The sequence below is a fragment of the Cyrtonyx montezumae genome, unplaced genomic scaffold (assembly GCF_038088225.1).
Source record: "Cyrtonyx montezumae isolate F1298 unplaced genomic scaffold, pur_monq_1.0 scaffold_16, whole genome shotgun sequence".
NCBI classification, from domain to species: domain Eukaryota; kingdom Metazoa; phylum Chordata; class Aves; order Galliformes; family Odontophoridae; genus Cyrtonyx; species Cyrtonyx montezumae.
In genome coordinates this window covers 4,559,266-4,576,351 of record NW_027071892.1, presented here as the reverse complement: position 1 = coordinate 4,576,351, position 17,086 = coordinate 4,559,266, and the positions used below count along the sequence as shown (strand labels likewise).

Below are 17,086 nucleotides of genomic sequence, written 5' to 3'. Positions count from 1 at the left end.
TGTTCTCCCATCATATAAAAAATATCATATTATTGGCCTATTTTTTTTTAATTCTGTTGTTGACTAACCTGAGCATATAGAAACCAAAAGAAATGCTCTGTTCAAAAAATACATTTCCATTATCTGTGAATTAGAATGAAGTCTCTAAAACACGTGGGATGTATAAAATTGTTGGGAAGAATATACTTCATGTAGTTAGCACAGAAATCTTTTTTTTTTTTCTTTCCAGAAAGCCTTTCTGCAATGTAGAAGTTAAGAATGAATCATTTTTAGATAGAACTGCTGCTGCTCTACCACACAAGGTGCTTTAAAGCATCTGGAAACCTGAATGAGCCATCAATAAGGGAAGATTTATTTGCAGTTTGTTTAGAAAGGTGCTCACACATTCTTAGGATTTACACTGCTCATTTGTCTTTAATTCTACATTTTCAGTAAGTGCTAAGATCCTAGCAAACAATTTTCTGCTGAAGGAAGATGGCAATTATCCTGTCTTTGTGGAAAGGAGTGGGTGGTTGCATGCAGGAATTTGTTCATCTGTAAGTCACAAGCCTGATGAAATGAGAAAATATTGAAATATTTGGAAATAAGGAGTTTAATTACCACAATCTCGATAGAGGAATGTTTTTTTCCATTCTTTTTTTCTTCAGAATTAATGCTGTTTTAATACATAAGTAGATTATTTTAAATGTACAGAGTATCTCTAAAAGAATCCTACAGTAAAGGCAAGGAGAGCAGCCAATCTTGCAAAACAGAAGATATCTTATCGTCAAAGATGAACCAAAATGGCTATTTAGAATTGAGACAAGAATGTTCATCTCCAAAAAGCAACCCAAATGCCAGGTTACCAGTAATAGTAAGCATGCTTTAGTGGTTTTGGTCCATTTGTCTGCTCACCCTCTTTCTGCAGGGTATACCTCTCTCATGGTGCTGGAAACAGCATCACTCTGGAGTACTGCATCTGGTACAGTCCCATCCGTTAGTGTAGATCATCAGGATGTGCCCTCAGTATAGGGAGCAAACAGGATGCACTACACATTTCTTTCCTGTTTTTCAAGTTCAAATTTCAACTGAAAGCTTTCTGAACACTTCTGTTATATATCTTTTCCTCAGCTGAACTCGTGATCTTCTCAATCTTATCAGAATTATTTCCCTGCCAGCTCTTACATCCCAGCTGCTCCTATTACATCTGTTTGAGATGTAATATATTGTAATGTATCACCACAGTGACCACAATTAAATGTTCAGTTTCGATAAGTATTGAAATTATTTTATTTTAACCTTACTTTGACAACTTTGTACCTCTCCAGAAGACGACAGAGCATCCTTGACTCCAGCTTCCCCACGTTCATAGCCAACCGAAGTTCTGCCTGAGAAATACCTTTAGTTCCTCTACTTTCAACTGTTTCAAACAAAAGAAAAAACAACAAAAATATTTCACAGAAATATTCTGGCCCAATTGCATACACATACATCTGTATATATGCTCATATTTGTTCTCAACAACCAAGTCAAATTTGTCTTAAGAGCTACCTGATTTTGAAACATATATCAGAACATAAACCTGTACAGCCACTGCTAGCAACTATGTAATTTTCAAAGGCATACACAAAATACAGTCAAATACTGTCATAAAATACAGCGCAGCATCCCAGCAGAATGAGGTTCAGAACTGAAGTTTCATACTAAAAACAAGATAATTTTGCTCCTGATGATACTTCTTTCTCCATTATGCTCCGTAATGAAAGGAAAAAGGGTATGAACATTGTTTTCCTTACCACCTTTCCTCATCCTACCACACCACCCTTCTGTTTCTAGCATGCTGTTTTATCTTGGTGGCACTGAATAGCTGATATGCTTACAGGAATTGGGTAACTGGTGGCAGTAATTACTGCTGTTATAAAGGAGGAAAAAACACCAACAGGACTTCCTGAAATACAATTACAGGGGAACAAATTCTGAATAGCTGTTTTAGTTATGAAAAGCACGTAAGGTTCACTTAAAAAAAAAAACACCACATGTACAAAACAACAACCATAAACCGTATTCTATTCTCCTTAAAGGCAAACATCCTTGCAAAGTATTTAAAATACAGCAAGTCAAGAAAAGGAGAACTAGTAGGAAAATACATCAAACTAAAAGTTCTTCAACATTTTCAGGTTTTCTTAATCATTAACTTGAGATTTCAAGATCAAGGGACTCATTAAATATTCAGCATTATGTTCTTGTCAGAGATGAAGGCTAACAATCAAGACTCAATGCTCCTAATTTATATCAGGCAGTCTCATAGAGTTGCAGGGGTTGGAAGGGACTGCTAGAGACCATCGAGTCCAACCCCCCTGCTAAAGATTGTTTCCTCCAGCAGGTAGGGACTGTCACAAAGGACAGTGACAAGGAAACCCCAGCTCTGACCAATCCTGACATGCTTTACTTCAAAGACTGACAAACCATGTGGCCAACACAAAATGTAGGAGGAAAGTTATGTGATACGTACTCTGATACGTAGACAACTGAGATACAAAAAGAGACTTTCCCACCACCTACAGGGAGCTGCAGCTCCTGTCTGATCAGAACATAATGTTCTTTTCCATAAAAAATAGACATTCAAATTAAAATTAAGTCCACTATGGCTTTCTTTTATAATTATAAGGAGTATAAAGGCAATGGGAAAAATCTTCAGCACACTGTACCAGTGATACCCTAAGACCCTTAGCACACAGTACTGTAGTTTAGCTAAATATGAAGAAGCCTTTTGTACTCCAAAATTAAGCAAATCAAGGAAACAGTTCTGTTAGCCTCTGTAAAAGTAACAGATAAACCATTCTGTACACACAAATATTCTACTACATCACCTACTTAGCTCATAAGCCTGGGTAAGCATATCCCTTTCACAAACAATATCCACAGGCAGAACAGCTTTTGTGATCTCTTCTTCATCATCATCATGATAATCTTCCATTTTCTTCCGAAATTCTTTCAGTAATTTAAGGCAGCGGACCATGACAACAGTACCTGTGAACATGAACACAAGTAACAATTCTGAACAAAATGCAGGTTGCACGTGCACATGTTTGAGCCATGTCATTTCCTCAGGCAGCATGAAAACATAGTGTAATGGGGAAGAAAAGATCAAAGACAACTGCTTATTTCTAGGAAATGTTTGCAGCAGCTTTTCCCTGTATATGAATCCATCAAAACACTGACTAGCAGCATTCCTGATGTGCTCCATAATTCATAGCTATGTTAACATTAGGACTCCCTGGTGCAGTGACTTGTGGGTGCAATGGAAAACACTTCAATAATGGGAAAAGATAGAACAGTAAAAACAAGTGAAATGTGTTTCTGGATGTGCTGAGCCACAGAATAACATCTTCAGAACACAAATCTGACTGTGAGATCCCTCACTGGAAGTCCTCTCCTTTCCTCCTTCCCAAGAGATTCAAAGCACCTTATACCTTCTATAGATGCAAACTACATAATGACAAATATGCATGCATGCATTATAGAAGGAAGAATTTACCAAGCACGCTAAAGAAAAGGACCAAATAGAACAGTCCTACCTCCTCAGTAGGATCTTAGAGCATAACTGAAATGTACAGCTATTTTGTACAGTTCCAACATCACTATGAGAAGAATAAACACTCATGGTGTACTGCAGGTACACACAGTGAAAACAGAGACACAAAATCTAAGGCTGTGGTACTCAAGGACAGGACACACTACTAGCCATGAGCCAGAAGTTGCTCATACATGATTCAATTAAGATGTTTAGGTATCCCTCTTCATCTGCTTTACCCTTAACATGTTCAGGTAACTCTCCATCTGCTTTACCCTTCTGAGATATCACAAGAGTGGGAACGTGACTTCAGCACAGCGTTAGCAGTGCTGTTCCCTGATACAAAGATGATCCACTATCACCAGAGTCATTTAGCTGCTGCTGAAGCATTCAAGAGAACAGTGTTTGTATGGCAACTGCTGAGTCACAGCCTGAACCACTGAAGCACCTGGAGAAAAGACCTGGTCAGCACTGGGAGCACAGGTGAAGACCTCATTTAAGGGCTGACTGCCACTGAGAAAAGATCTCTTGTTAGAGATTCCTCCTTTGTGGAGTTTTCCCTGCAAACCTCAATCCTTGCAGACCAGATGAGCATTCAATTTTTCTTCTTTTTTTTTGTAGCATCTTCTCATTGCATTGGTCCTGTTGCTGTTTATAGTGTCTAAGGTAAACTAGAATTATGTCACTGTACAATGCCAGCTTATTAGGTGCAGTGCTTCAGCAACTATGGCAGAAGTAGCCAGTTCATCCTGCAGCAGTGGGTGGGAATTACCTACAACCATCTTGACTCCTCTGGCAGAGTCCTGCTGTTATAAATGTAAGGTGAAAAGCTGTAGCTGAAATTGTTGAGGTTACAGTTAATGAATTTTATCTTATGTTTATATATGACGACTTACTGAAGCCTAGCTGACATCAAGTTAATCCACAGTAACTTAAACATGTGACAGAACTCCAGGCCAGATGATCCCATTGATCCTGTTATTTTTCCTCATCTGAATTCTTTCCCTGCCAGAAACTGCTTAGGACAGAAATAAAGCTCTGACATTTTGGTTGGGCCATAGGCACTGTTATCTCATCCTCTGTTTCTACAGTCCATTAATTTCCACATGAAGCAGTATTTGAAAACAAAAACAACTTTAAAAAAACTCCCAATTTTTTTTTCTTTTACTTTAGCTCCTGCTGCTCCATAATGTGCTTCCCACAGCAGATGCTGTGGCTTCATTTCTATCTGCTTTCCTGTATAACTCCAGAGATTAAAATATCTTGAACTCTTACGAAGATCAGGTATTATTAATTAATCCGAGTTTAATACCTAGTGTTTTTGAAGGCATTTTTGGAGGATTTTCAGCTTTTATATCTATAAGATGGAATAATCGTTCAAGTTAAAGATTCACCAGGTGGCATTTTTAATGGTGAAATGTTAAGAAGTAAACGCAGCTGCTGTTGTGCCAATCTGTGACAACACAAAATGTCAGCTGCTTTGCGTGCTGCCACATTTATAAATGGATATGTATCTTCTTTCCTTTTAAGTAAATACTTTGGACGTTAGATGTTTAATTACCAGTTATGAAGTCACTCTCTTTAGAGTGACTCAGGTCTCCCAAGTTTTCTTTGCAGATGTATTGAGCTCAGTAGAGCACCTCTGACACAATTTAATACGAGAGCATATACACAAACACAACATGGTATAATACACTCCAAGATAGTGTAAGAGAGAATCTATTTTTTTGACAGTGCTAATATTAAACTGTGTAACCAAAAGTATCATGTCATACAAACCACCTGTGCTGAGATGCTTGTTTAAGCCAGAAATACATTAACTAATTGGACAAATTATGATGACAATTTTTCCATGTATTTTATTGAGCATCTTTGAGGATCTCCATTGTGTTTCTGAAACCCAGAACTTCAGTGAATTCTGGTATTCTGGTGAAGATCTGTGATATTCTTACACCATGAAGACGGACCTATGTATTTCATGACAAATGATCTTCTCAGACCAAAAATGACCCTACCAGAACTCCTTCAAATGTTTTCTTATTTATTCAGCCCGGTATGGGAGATTTCTCTCTGACCTTTGCTGGATGCTGCATCTACTTCTGGCTATTGCTTCTCTTTGTTTATAACTCAGTTTCCCTACACAGAGCATTCCTTTCCCTAGACTTAGAAGATTTGCAGGAATTTATGTTATCAAGAGCCTTAATCCACCACCATGTAACTGACACTCCCATTTGTCCTCTGTGTTCACATTTTTTTAAATTGTTTTTTCTCCCTCTTCCTTTATGATCACCTCCTATTCACAAGGATCATTTCATTTGTGTTGTTTAGTTTCATATTCTAACTATCCTATTCCCCTGCACTCAAAACAGTTCATTGTGTCTCTGGAGAAAAAACTGTTAATCTTTTAGAACTATTTTCTTTTACCCTGGCAAATCTGCCTCTTAGGATTTTCTGTGATTAAAGAAGATTTGTTTATTTCCTTCAGCAATTATGTTAATTCTATTGGTGATACCATACTTCTTCATATTATGTAATACTTTTCTTCATATTGTACTATTGCTTCTTACAGTTAACAAGCTTTATCTGCATCTTTTCCTGAGAGGATCTGCTCTCATTTGTTCCCTTTCTCATGCAGCACTTCTTTTTGTCTTTCTGTTAAATGTTTGAAAACTATCAAGTTCTTTCAAACCTATGAACTCTGAATTCAAAGCAGTTTATACATTACACTCTTGAGTTAAATGGCTTTGCTTTGTTTTAAATAGCAGTCATAACATAGCTTGCTTACTTAAAGAATTCCTAGGTAATGCTTCCAAAGCTTACTTTCATAGTTTGAAATCAAACTTTCCAACGAAGCTGCATTCTGATGGCTTTCATCAAACTGTAACTTCAGGAAAAGCCATAACTGAGTTGACCTGTGTCTGCAGTTTGGTATTTAGTAATGTCCTTATTTGTTTTATATATCCTTTTAAAATATTTGTCAATTTTATTGACTTGTTCAACTTCCATCTTGAAGGTAAGCAGTCTGCTGTCTGCAACTTTACTCCTTATTGGCTTGAACAGTCTTACTAGGAGATGTGATCCACTGAAATTACTTACTCTCATATAAAACAAACCTGCCTTCATTCAAGATGTACCCATTTTTTACAAGGTTGTAACAAATATTTAATTAAAGTGGGTTGTAGAGTGCTTTATTAACACATTCATCTGAAATATTCCTTTGCAATTAAGTACTTAAATGTACTTAAAGGTTAGAACCCTATAGATACTGGCATCAATATAATTACACAGCAAGAAAGCAAAATATGGTAGTTACCTTTCTTTGTCTTGTAGGGCCCTCCATTGGGGTGTATTTCTTGCAGTGGGATGGATATTACTTTGGCTAGGCCAGCATTCATCATATATTGATAGAGACGTTTGAAAGTTCTCTCACAGAGACCCTAATGCAAAGAGAAATGACATCAAGCAGTACAGGACAAAACTCTGAATTTCAGAAAGTTCACAGAAATACCTGTTGATCTTCACAATGAAAAAAAAAAAAGCACATCACAGGGCCAAGGAGTTCTCTAACTTTATAGCCTTTACTATCAAAAGCCTCCATCATGTTGGTGATTGGTATCAAAGACATTCAACATATTGCCTGTTTTGAAACAGTGCTTTGTGTTAGGCTAGCAAGAAAAGGTCTTAAAAGTCTATTAGCATGTATGCCAGGCAGAGCTTGAAAGGATTCTGCAGTCTGTTCAGTCCCTCTTTCCCTATGCTCAAGCAGAAGAAACCAACTATAAAGAACTGTATACAATCAATGCATAGAATTGTGCAAAGTTTTTTACTTTAACAAAACTTTTCTGATGCTGTGGACTGAATAGAAATTTTTCCTCACAGCAAGCAGTGACAGTATCTTGACCCAGAGCAATACAGCAGTGAAGAGATTTTATTTTAATTAAATTATCTTTAAGATCCTACTTTTGATATCTTACCCCAAATATTATGAAGCTTTAAAAGCAGACTGCCTTTGATAAGAATCAACTATATTTTTCTAATTCTCTCTCATACAGAATAATGAAATCTCACCAACTCTTCCCTCAAGTTTCCTAATGTTTCCATCTGGTTTGAACGAGCACTTAGGATACTGGAGAGCTTCTCCATCAGAATATCATATTTACTCCTCCTAACCGAGAAAAGAGAATCGACACATCACATATTACAAATAACACTATAAGAACTAACATTTTAGAATGTTATAATTAGTGATGAGAAAAGGTACACTGATGTGTCCTGTAGTTTTTGAGAACATTTGAAATTAACAGATGGGTTAGAGCTGCAGTAAGAAGAAAGAGACAGTGGGCAATCAAGAGGCATTAAGAATACTGTTTTTTGCAGTTCAAAGCAAAGTCCAGCATCTTGAAGAGCAGTTAATAAGTGTTCTCATTTTCTTTATTACTGGGAAACTGCAGTGGTTTGGTGACCACAGCACAAACATTCATTATAGTAAAAGGTGACAGTCTACCCAGGACATGTTTTAAACATCTCAGCAGCACATACCTATCAACATGAAAGCGAGTCAGAAGCAGAAGAATCGAGTGTTGCTGTGCTCCACTTGGTAGTTTTATCACATGAGACTGCATTGTTATGAGACCATTTTTGTCCAACACTCTTCGGTGATAATGAATTTTTCCAGCATCCACTCTAAAGAAAAGAATGCAAGTTATCTAGGAGCAAAGGAACTTTTACAAATGAATTATAATTATCCAGTATGCCAGTGCCCTTCACTAGATTACCCATGGTCTTAGTTATGTCCGTAGTGCTAATTTTAAGTCTGACAATCACAGAATTAAGAAGTACCAAAACTTAACCTGTGAAATTGATGGACTGAACAAAGCATCTGTATCACTTCCGCTCTAAAAGCTTTTTGTTCAGTGACCAGGAAAAATGAGTGGCCACATAATAGGAGACCATTTGGGGATTCAGGCTCTTTTTTTCTTTTTTGTTTCAGATTGATGAATGAGAATTAAAGGAGAACGATATGCTTTGCCCCAGGAAAGAGAACTGAACATGTTGTTGTAAATTCTGTGTCACAATCAACAAGCCACCTAAACCCAAGCTATTTAGAATAGCTCGTAATGAGGAGCTAGAAGAGAATTCTAGGTATACAGATTAATGCATCATGACCTAGATTTGTGCCAAAGCAAGACCCCTGTATGTACAGTATTTGTAAAATTACAAATAAAACACAAGTAGAATGTAGTACCTTGCAAAATACTACATGGAGATGACTTTTGTAACCTTCCTCTGAGCTACATATATTCCAAAGCTCATTTTTTTGCAATACATGAAAAACAATGTATTCCTGGTGTCATATGGAACGCTCAGCAATGACTTGACCCCTGTTTGTAGATACTCAACTCACAGAAAGGAATGAATTTCTGATATTCCCTACAGAGAACTTATAATATCATCTAGCTATTCTATCATCTTTTCACCAAAGCAAAAAAGCTGGGTCACTGCCTGATGATCTTGGTGTTTTTTCTTAAAACTTTCCTGCTGCAGAAACATCAGGCTTTAGTACTAGCTTAATTTTTCCTGTTCTTTATGTTGTCTTCAGTGCTCTGAGAACTGGAATCCTTCAAATTCTGTCTATTGATCAGAGAATCTCTGATTTCATGAGAAAGTATCAGGAAGGATAACAAACTCAAGGAAGAGATCAGTACCTAGAATCGAAGAATCATTCTGGTTGGAAAAGATCACTAAAATGACTAAGTCCAACCCCAACCACCCTGCCATGCTCACTAACCATGTCCCTCAGTGCCACCACCTGCTTGTGTGGCCTGTGCCAATGCCCCACCACTCCTTCTGAGAAGAAATTTTTCTTAATATCCAACCTGAACCTCACCTGGCACAATTTAAGACATCATCTCTCATCCTGTCACAGTTACCTGGGAGAACAGGCTTACTTCCACCTCACTAAATCTTCCTGTCAGGGAAGTAGAGAGTGATAAGGTCTTCCTTGTGCTTCCTCTTCTCCAGTCAGAACAATCCCTATTCCCTTAGCTGCTCTCTACAAGATTTATGCTCCAGACACCTCACAGCTCTGTTACTCTTCTTTGGACACACCTCAGAGCCCCAACATCTTTCTTGTAGCGAAGGTATCAAGATTGCAAAAGAGGTTCCAAGAACCAAACACTCCTGTTAGTAAGGATGAGGTGCTACCAGTATAGATATGGGCTTAATCAATACACAGGGATACAGATTTTTTCTAAGCAGCCAGTAGAAATTCACTCATTTCCATTTAATTGATATAGAAAAATATAAAATTACTTGAAAGCTCCACTGTGGAGGTCTCTCTGAAGCTCTCCTTGCCACCTGGCACGTCCTAGGCGCTCCAAGATACAGTAGGAGAAGTCAGGAAGCTTTAAGTCAGGATCCCCCTCCCAGCCTATCAGGGCTCTGTAGCGTTGGTCCTGGGAAGCCACGATGACCAGCTTATCTCCCCATCTAGCAGAAGGGAAAGAATTAAAAGATTATTACATTATCACCAAATCATAGAGGTTGGAAAGGACCTGCTAAAGCAGGCTTCCTACAGTAGGTCACACAGGAAAAAGAGAAAGAGACTCCCCCACCTTCCTGGGCAGCTTGTTCTAGTGCTCTGCCACCCTCACAGTAACAACATTCTTCCTCATATTCATACAGAACTTAGATCCATAAAAACAGAGAGATCAGTCACATTCCCCCTAAGAACACGTTCTTCATAGAATGTTTCAAAAATGGAGTTAAAGGACTAAAGTTTAAAAATTAAGTTTAATATCCTTGAATGCCAAGTGTCAAGATTTCACTCACTTTTCAACAGCTTCTGCATAGGTGCAACAAGGCTGCAAGTCCTTCCTCCTTATCTCATCGGTGATGTCCACTCTCTCTTTAAAGTACTGGCAGGAACCCTGCAGGCCATCTTTATCATCCAAAATCATGTGGACGGGATAGATGTCATCCAACGGCAGGGGATCCCTCTTGGTTTCCACTATCCCCGTCTCGAGGTCGATCTCTTCATACCTACAACGAGAGCAGCCACCACGTCACCGGGCAGCTCTGGGGGGCTGCGGAAAGCGGGGCGGGGCAGGGTCCCCTCACCGGTCGAGCAGGCGAAGCGGCGGCCGCGCCCGCGGCAGCAGGTAGAAGCGGAGGTCGGGTTGGGAGCTGAGCGCGGCCCACAGCAGCTGTCTCGTGGCGGGCTCCAGCGGCAGCGGGAAGGGCGGCGTGCGGGCGGCCAGGCGCTGCCACAGCGCTCCCAAGGTGATACCATCCAGACCCTCCAGGGCCACCTCGTCCAGCAGCGCCCACAACGCCTCCATGCTCCGCGCCGTTCACTTCCGGCATCGGGCGGCGGCGCACCGGAAATGAGGTCACTCGCTGCGACGGTAACCAAGGCAACGCGGAAACAGGACGGCGGCGGCGCGGCGCGGGTCCGGGGGCTCTGCCCCCTGGTTTTGCGGGGCCCGAACTGAGCCCGTGGGCGGCTGGGCACGGGCTCTGTTCCGCCGCGTAGCTCCGACGTTGTGCTGTCTCGCTGAGGGTGCGGGAGCGGTTTTGTGGCGGAGGTACGGTGCTGTTGGTAAGGGACAAATTATGAAGCTTCATATATATATATATATATATATATATATATATATAATACACATACATTAAAAAGAAGCAAACGTCTTAGCTCCACGTTTAAACTTCTGAGTATATGAGTGTGCTCTGCCACAGCTTGTAGCAGCAACTCTGGAATTCTCAGTAGCAAAAGTTTTCGTTTCCTGAAAGGCAAGCAAGGTAAAATCTTAAATTTATTCATTTTTAAATGTACACGGGTTCTAAAGTGAAAAAGATTTAACTGACCCTGTGCAGGAATGGCGTAGGAGAACTGTGAGGTCCCAGCTTGAACTGGTGATTGAGCACCTGGTGAAGGGGTGTGGCTGGCCCAGGGAGCACAGGCAGATGGTTTGCACCTGTGACCAAAACTGCTGGACCCACCTGGGCTCGTATAAGGCTCAGCCACTGAAAGGAGAGCTTCTCTTGGACCCCGGTTGCTTTCTGCGAAGGAGTATTGTGTAACCAGAGAGCTCTTCTCCAGCTGGGTGAGTTCAGCTCTTCTTTTTGCATATGGCTTTTGGCCTACTTGTGGGCACTTTACCTCGTGTTACTGAGAACCTATCAGAAGGAAACTTGCTTCTCTGTGAGCAGGATGAATGGCGTGGCTCTTTCAGCTGAATGTCAGTTTCTGGATTAAAAACTCACTGTAGCATCTGCCTCCCAGTTCTGGTATTTTTGAGAAAAGCAACCAACGTATCCTCTGTTATCAGGAAACTTGTTACACAATTTGCTTTATATTCTGTTGAAAGAGGGGCTTCTTTGGCTACGGAGGGTGCTGAGCTAATAATATTCTATAGTTTATATACTTCACTGTGACAATTCTATATTTATTTCAGCTTTGTATTAAGGACATGGTGACTAACTTTGATGAAAAACATGATGAATATTTAATAGCACTTCAGCAGAGAAACCGGTAAGCACTGTTCCCACTCCCACGGAGTATGTTATGTAGTATCAAGTATGAGCAGTTGTGAATATTAGTTTAAAAACTTGGCTGTGATGTGAAATTTGGATTGCTGTGTTGCATTACCTGACCTGGTGTGACTTGTTTGAAATAGTTGAAGTAACCTTGAGACCTCAGAAGGGGCCTTGGTTCAGGTGTCAGTATATTGTGTTGTGGTATCAGGGGTGGCAGTTTTGCACTGGGATGGAGCTGCAAACAGTACATAAGCAGGTGAGAGCTAGAACTTGTGATTCAAACTCCTGCCCTAGGTTTTTTCTGTTGTTGATGTTTTGAGAGGAGCTCAACTATTTGAAGACTTCTGAATTTCTAACCAAAACTCAAAAATTCTCAAGGAGGAAGTTTAAACATATGGAATACCAGATGGGAGAAAAAATGTGTAAAATGATAAATAATATAGTGAAAGTTTTAGAAGGGAAACGATTGAGTTTTAGTCACAGAGTGTCAGAACTTATACAGACACTATAGAACACAAACAGATCCTGGAAGTTATTCTGAATTGTTACTTGAGCTATGAAATATTTTTCTTTTAGCTCTGTGATACTGTCTTTATTGCTAATTTCATCTGTGTTTATGCTGGAGATGGATGAGTTATTATTCTTTCTACTTTAGGCTACTGAGATGTTTGAAAAGAAAGGATCCTACACAAATCAAATTGGAGCAGTTAGAGAAAGGGTTTTCTCTGTATACAAATGGAGCTAATTCAGAGCTGAGAAACTACCGCAAAAAAATCCATTCATTTGGCTGCTTCAAAAATGAGACACAGACCCTCACGACCAATGGTGAGTTACACAGAGACAGCAGTCTAGAAATAGTTAAAATATTTTCTCATCAGAGCTGTAATTTGATCATTGAAATTACATCTCAGGCTGCGTGGCAGAATACTTATTAAGCTGGTTGTGTGTTACAAAACAGTCTCTGCAACATCCTATCAATTGTCCAGTTGATTCCTGTCCAATTCCAGTGCTTGATTTCTTCAACTTTCTGCTTTTAACTAGAAAATTAGAAATTGCCATTGTAAAGCTTTTGATATGTAGCACTTCTCTCAGAATTTAAGAGCTGATGAATTCCCATGTTGTCTACTGTCCTTCAGACAATTGACATGATTAAATAGACTATAATCAAATTACAGACTTAAATTTTGTTTAAACTATCATAGTCTTCTTAAAAAGTCAGGTAATCTTTATTTAAATATACTTGAAGTAAGGAAAATTTGTCATCTTCTACAAGTGATTAGCTGGCTTTACTTGAAACGTGTATTTTAGTTCTAGTTAAAGTCTTTCTGTCAAAGAGCAATGTAGCAGAAGGCAGAATTCTGCATGTATAAAATTATAGAGTGAGCTTACTGGACTTCTAATCCATTTAGTTTAATGAAAAGAAATGATTTCAGTAAATCCCAATGTAAAGCAGTTTATCCTCACATTAATATAACCTGTCTTATGGAGTATGTCTTTCTGATTTGTTGCTATGTAGATAATGTCTGATTAAGCTTTATTTTTGCTTAACAATGAAGGCAGACTTAAAAATAATGTGATAATTTACAATTGAAAGCTTACTAAGTTCAGCAATTCTGGAAGTTAACTTTACATTCAGTAACCATGTTCCAATCTCTTGTTTGTTTGTTTTTCTGCTTTTCCTTTTACACTGGGTGCTATTTGTTTTCAGGCTTAAATGGGTTCAGACTTAGCTGTCTGTTACATGATTTTCTGCAAGTCATACTGCATGGAGATGGGGAATGAGCTGTTCACCTGTGTCCTCCCTCAGTTGTGTGTAACAGTGCAAATATTCCATGTTCCTGAATACAGGAGAAGGAAACTGCTTTTTTCCTTCAAAATAGGGAAGATATGCTTTTAGAAAGCCAACATATGTGTTTAGCAAAAGTATATATATCTTGGACTTTTTGGTCCAAACATTGTACTAGCAATTGTAACAGAACTCTGTCAGGAGGAATGTATCTCTTTTCTAAGCTAAACTAAAGCTTTTTTTTGGTGTTGGCTTGTTGCCCCTCAATTCAGTTCAGGTAGAATACTGATCTAGTGATTAAGACCTGAGGTACTGTGGTTTTTATTTTTTTTAAAGGCATCACAGCACCCTCTGTTCCCTTCCTCAACTCTGCCAACTTAGATACAGTGGCTTTATCTCTCTAAAATGACTGTGTTTTGCTATTTAATAGTCATCAGGTGTTCTTACCTTATATGTGTGTAGTGCCTGTGAAAGACACCAACTAAATCATCATTCTGTCATTTTTCCTTCTTCCATTTCGTTTTACCACTACAGTTCAGAATAGGTATCTGTGGTGATCTACATAGAGTCCTTGCTTGAGGGTAGTATCTTAGCAGTTCTGTAGTCTGTTTCATTTTTAAGCATTTCTTCTCAATGATTAAATATTATTTTATTCACCAAAATGATTTTTGGCAGAGGTACAGCACTGAATTTTCTACCCTATCTATCTCCTGTGAGAGTTATTGCATCGTTTATTACTTCTAAAGCATCCATCTAAACGATTAGTCTTCTCTAAAATTAAGAATGTGTGATGCCTAATAGTACAGAATGGGTGCTTTGTGCTTCCTGAAACTGTTATTTATCTTTGTGTTCCTTCAAAATAATTAATGGTAATAGTTACTGAGACACTTTTTAAGCTTAGGCTTAGTAGGTGAATTGAAATAGGTAATGGACTTGCAATGTGTACGATAGCAAAGGTGGTCTTCACACACTGTCATTTATTTGGACGTATATCCCAGTTATACTTTCACATCCAAGTATTTGCTTCCTGTGAATGTCAGTATAGTAAAAATGAAGTGGCTTAAAGGCAGTCTGGGATCTTTTCCTAATGTTTTAATGACATGTTATTCAGTTCTTGGCTACTAGAACACACAGTTGGCTTTTATTTCCAAACATATTCCTGTTAGAGAGTGACAACATTGGACCTGTTTTGTGTGCTGAAATAGGTAATGGTGTTCACGTGCCATCCATCTCTTGGGGAGAATGTTTTTGTGCAGAATGAATGTTTGCCACAGAGGCAGGTAGCTCAGTTGCATCATCTTGGGATCAGCTTGGGATTTGAACTACTGTTTTTTAATGACTGAAAGAAATGTAGTCACAGGAATTCATCACCAAATATTAAAATTACCTAATTCTGACATGGTGTGAGTCTTACCACGCCCCTTTTCTTACATACACTTGTATCATACATGATTGACCTCCTGGGCAGTTGCTGAGAAAAGATGAATTGCTTAGGAACTGAAAGTTAAATGTTTCCAGTTTTGTCCCAAAGCAGTGACTGAATCAGACCATGCTCTTAGTATGGTACGTCCAGGACCAGTCACTCTTGATGCCTGAGGAGCCCCATAGCAATCATCACCAATGCTGATGGCTGCAAGGTATTCTTGGAGTTACTTAGGAGTAGCCCAATGGAGTAAGGGGAGCTGTAGTTGAAACGGATATTTTGCCAAAGTATCAGGTGTCTTGTTTCCTCCCTAGAATGGTCCATTGCCTTTCCCAATGTTGTTTTTCCTATTTCATGCCTCTGGGAATGACAAAGGTACTTTGTACTGAGGCAGTAGAAGAAGTGCATTCTTTCACTCTAGTTTTATGATTGCCCTAAGTTGATGGATGCCTGCACTGTTGCCCTGAGAATGGCCCTATCCACTGGCTGCTTTCTCAAGTGTGTGGGATTTTCTCTGTGTGGGACCAGAAAGCACAAAAGACTGCAATTAAAAGTAATTATGTCTGTATTTTTCCTCAGTTAAAATTTGCTGTTAGCAAGTTTTTTGAACAGTTCATAGATGGATGTAGGGGTTGTCCAGCATCTCAAAGAAAATGTGCCATTGAGGACTGGAATGAGCCAGCTGATGTAATTTTGAAGTAAGGCCTGCTTTGAATTGAGGGTTGGACTAAGTGACCTCCAGAGGTCCCTTCTGACGTAAATCTTTCTTTGGTTCTATGACCTTGGTAGGAAGACTGCTTCTTTTATTGGTTGTACAAGTTCCTGCTGGCTTAAGATGACCATTAAATTATGGCTTAAAGAAGAAAGGTTTTGCATCAGCTATTTTTCTTCACTGAAAAGAAATGGAAGCTGTAAATCTGTCTTGGACATAGGAAATGAGATGCCTTTATTTAGGATGGTATTGAGGGTGTTGATTATGTCCTTGCTCTGTTGAGGATGTTGATGTGACCTGCAAGATGCAGGTCTCTGTGTCTTAGACAAAGCATCTTCTGAAAAATCCATTGCTTCATTGGGATTGTTTCCAGTGTAAGGACCTCTTATTCTTTTTGACCACGCACAGAATTTTCTCTGAAGTTATGACACTCTTTGTTGCCTTCAGAAAATTATTTTCCCTATGTCTGACACGTACATGAAGAATGCTTCTCTGCACAATGTGTTAAATGTGCGGTATGTTCTACTTAATCTGTCAGTGGCAGTATGTTTCCTTAGTTTGAGAGTAAATACTCAAAATTCCTTAAACTCAGTATAGCATCTATTGGTTCACCAGGACCTTGTCTTTCTAAGTTTGCCTTCTGCTTCTCAAGACACCATGTTATCTACCCAGATAGGAGTCAAAAGGATATGCATATCTATGCTAGAGCTTACTTCTATACTTTCTTTTCAGTGAATGTGGGACTTAAATGTTGTATTTCTCTTCTCTGTCTTCATATTCTTGCCTCTATTTTGGAACAGCATCCCAGATAAAATCAAGTGACTTGCACATGTGCAGTACACAGACCACACCAAGCAAAACGCAACGCAAAGGATGGCTTCAGGTAAGAGACAGTTTGAAGCAATGCATCTCTGAACTATTTCTCGTGACACAAACTTGCAACTTCTTGTTTGTTCTCCATTAGTCTAGAGGTATTTCAGAGAGGCACCCAAGTGTACCAGTGTCCAGAGCAAACTTTAGAGCCTTGTCCTTGAGGCTCTTCTGGAAACTCTTCTTTATATTCCTGGGCTGTAA

General features: G+C 39.1%; 2 protein-coding genes across 3 annotated transcripts in view; one reads left to right on the top strand and one right to left on the bottom strand.

The window, feature by feature from the left end:
• GTF3C1 (general transcription factor IIIC subunit 1) overlaps nt 1-10,893 on the bottom strand; it is a 40,141-nt gene extending 29,248 nt beyond the window's left edge. For both annotated transcript variants that reach the window (XM_065732388.1, XM_065732389.1), the window contains exons 1-8: nt 10,673-10,893; nt 10,385-10,594; nt 9,866-10,042; nt 8,093-8,236; nt 7,622-7,718; nt 6,867-6,990; nt 2,854-3,009; nt 1,284-1,399 (exon numbers count right to left, since the gene is read on the bottom strand). In XM_065732388.1, the coding sequence (XP_065588460.1) occupies nt 1,284-1,399; nt 2,854-3,009; nt 6,867-6,990; nt 7,622-7,718; nt 8,093-8,236; nt 9,866-10,042; nt 10,385-10,594; nt 10,673-10,893 (1,245 nt within the window). The remainder of the gene's footprint in view (nt 1-1,283; nt 1,400-2,853; nt 3,010-6,866; nt 6,991-7,621; nt 7,719-8,092; nt 8,237-9,865; nt 10,043-10,384; nt 10,595-10,672) is intronic.
• Nucleotides 10,894-12,014: 1,121 nt separating this feature from the next.
• The window catches only part of KATNIP (katanin interacting protein), a 54,508-nt gene continuing 49,436 nt past the window's right edge, over nt 12,015-17,086 (top strand). Inside the window, exons 1-3 of the mRNA XM_065732342.1 lie at nt 12,015-12,086; nt 12,747-12,916; nt 16,813-16,895. Of these exons, the coding sequence (XP_065588414.1) occupies nt 12,025-12,086; nt 12,747-12,916; nt 16,813-16,895 (315 nt within the window). The 5' untranslated portion in view covers nt 12,015-12,024. The remainder of the gene's footprint in view (nt 12,087-12,746; nt 12,917-16,812; nt 16,896-17,086) is intronic.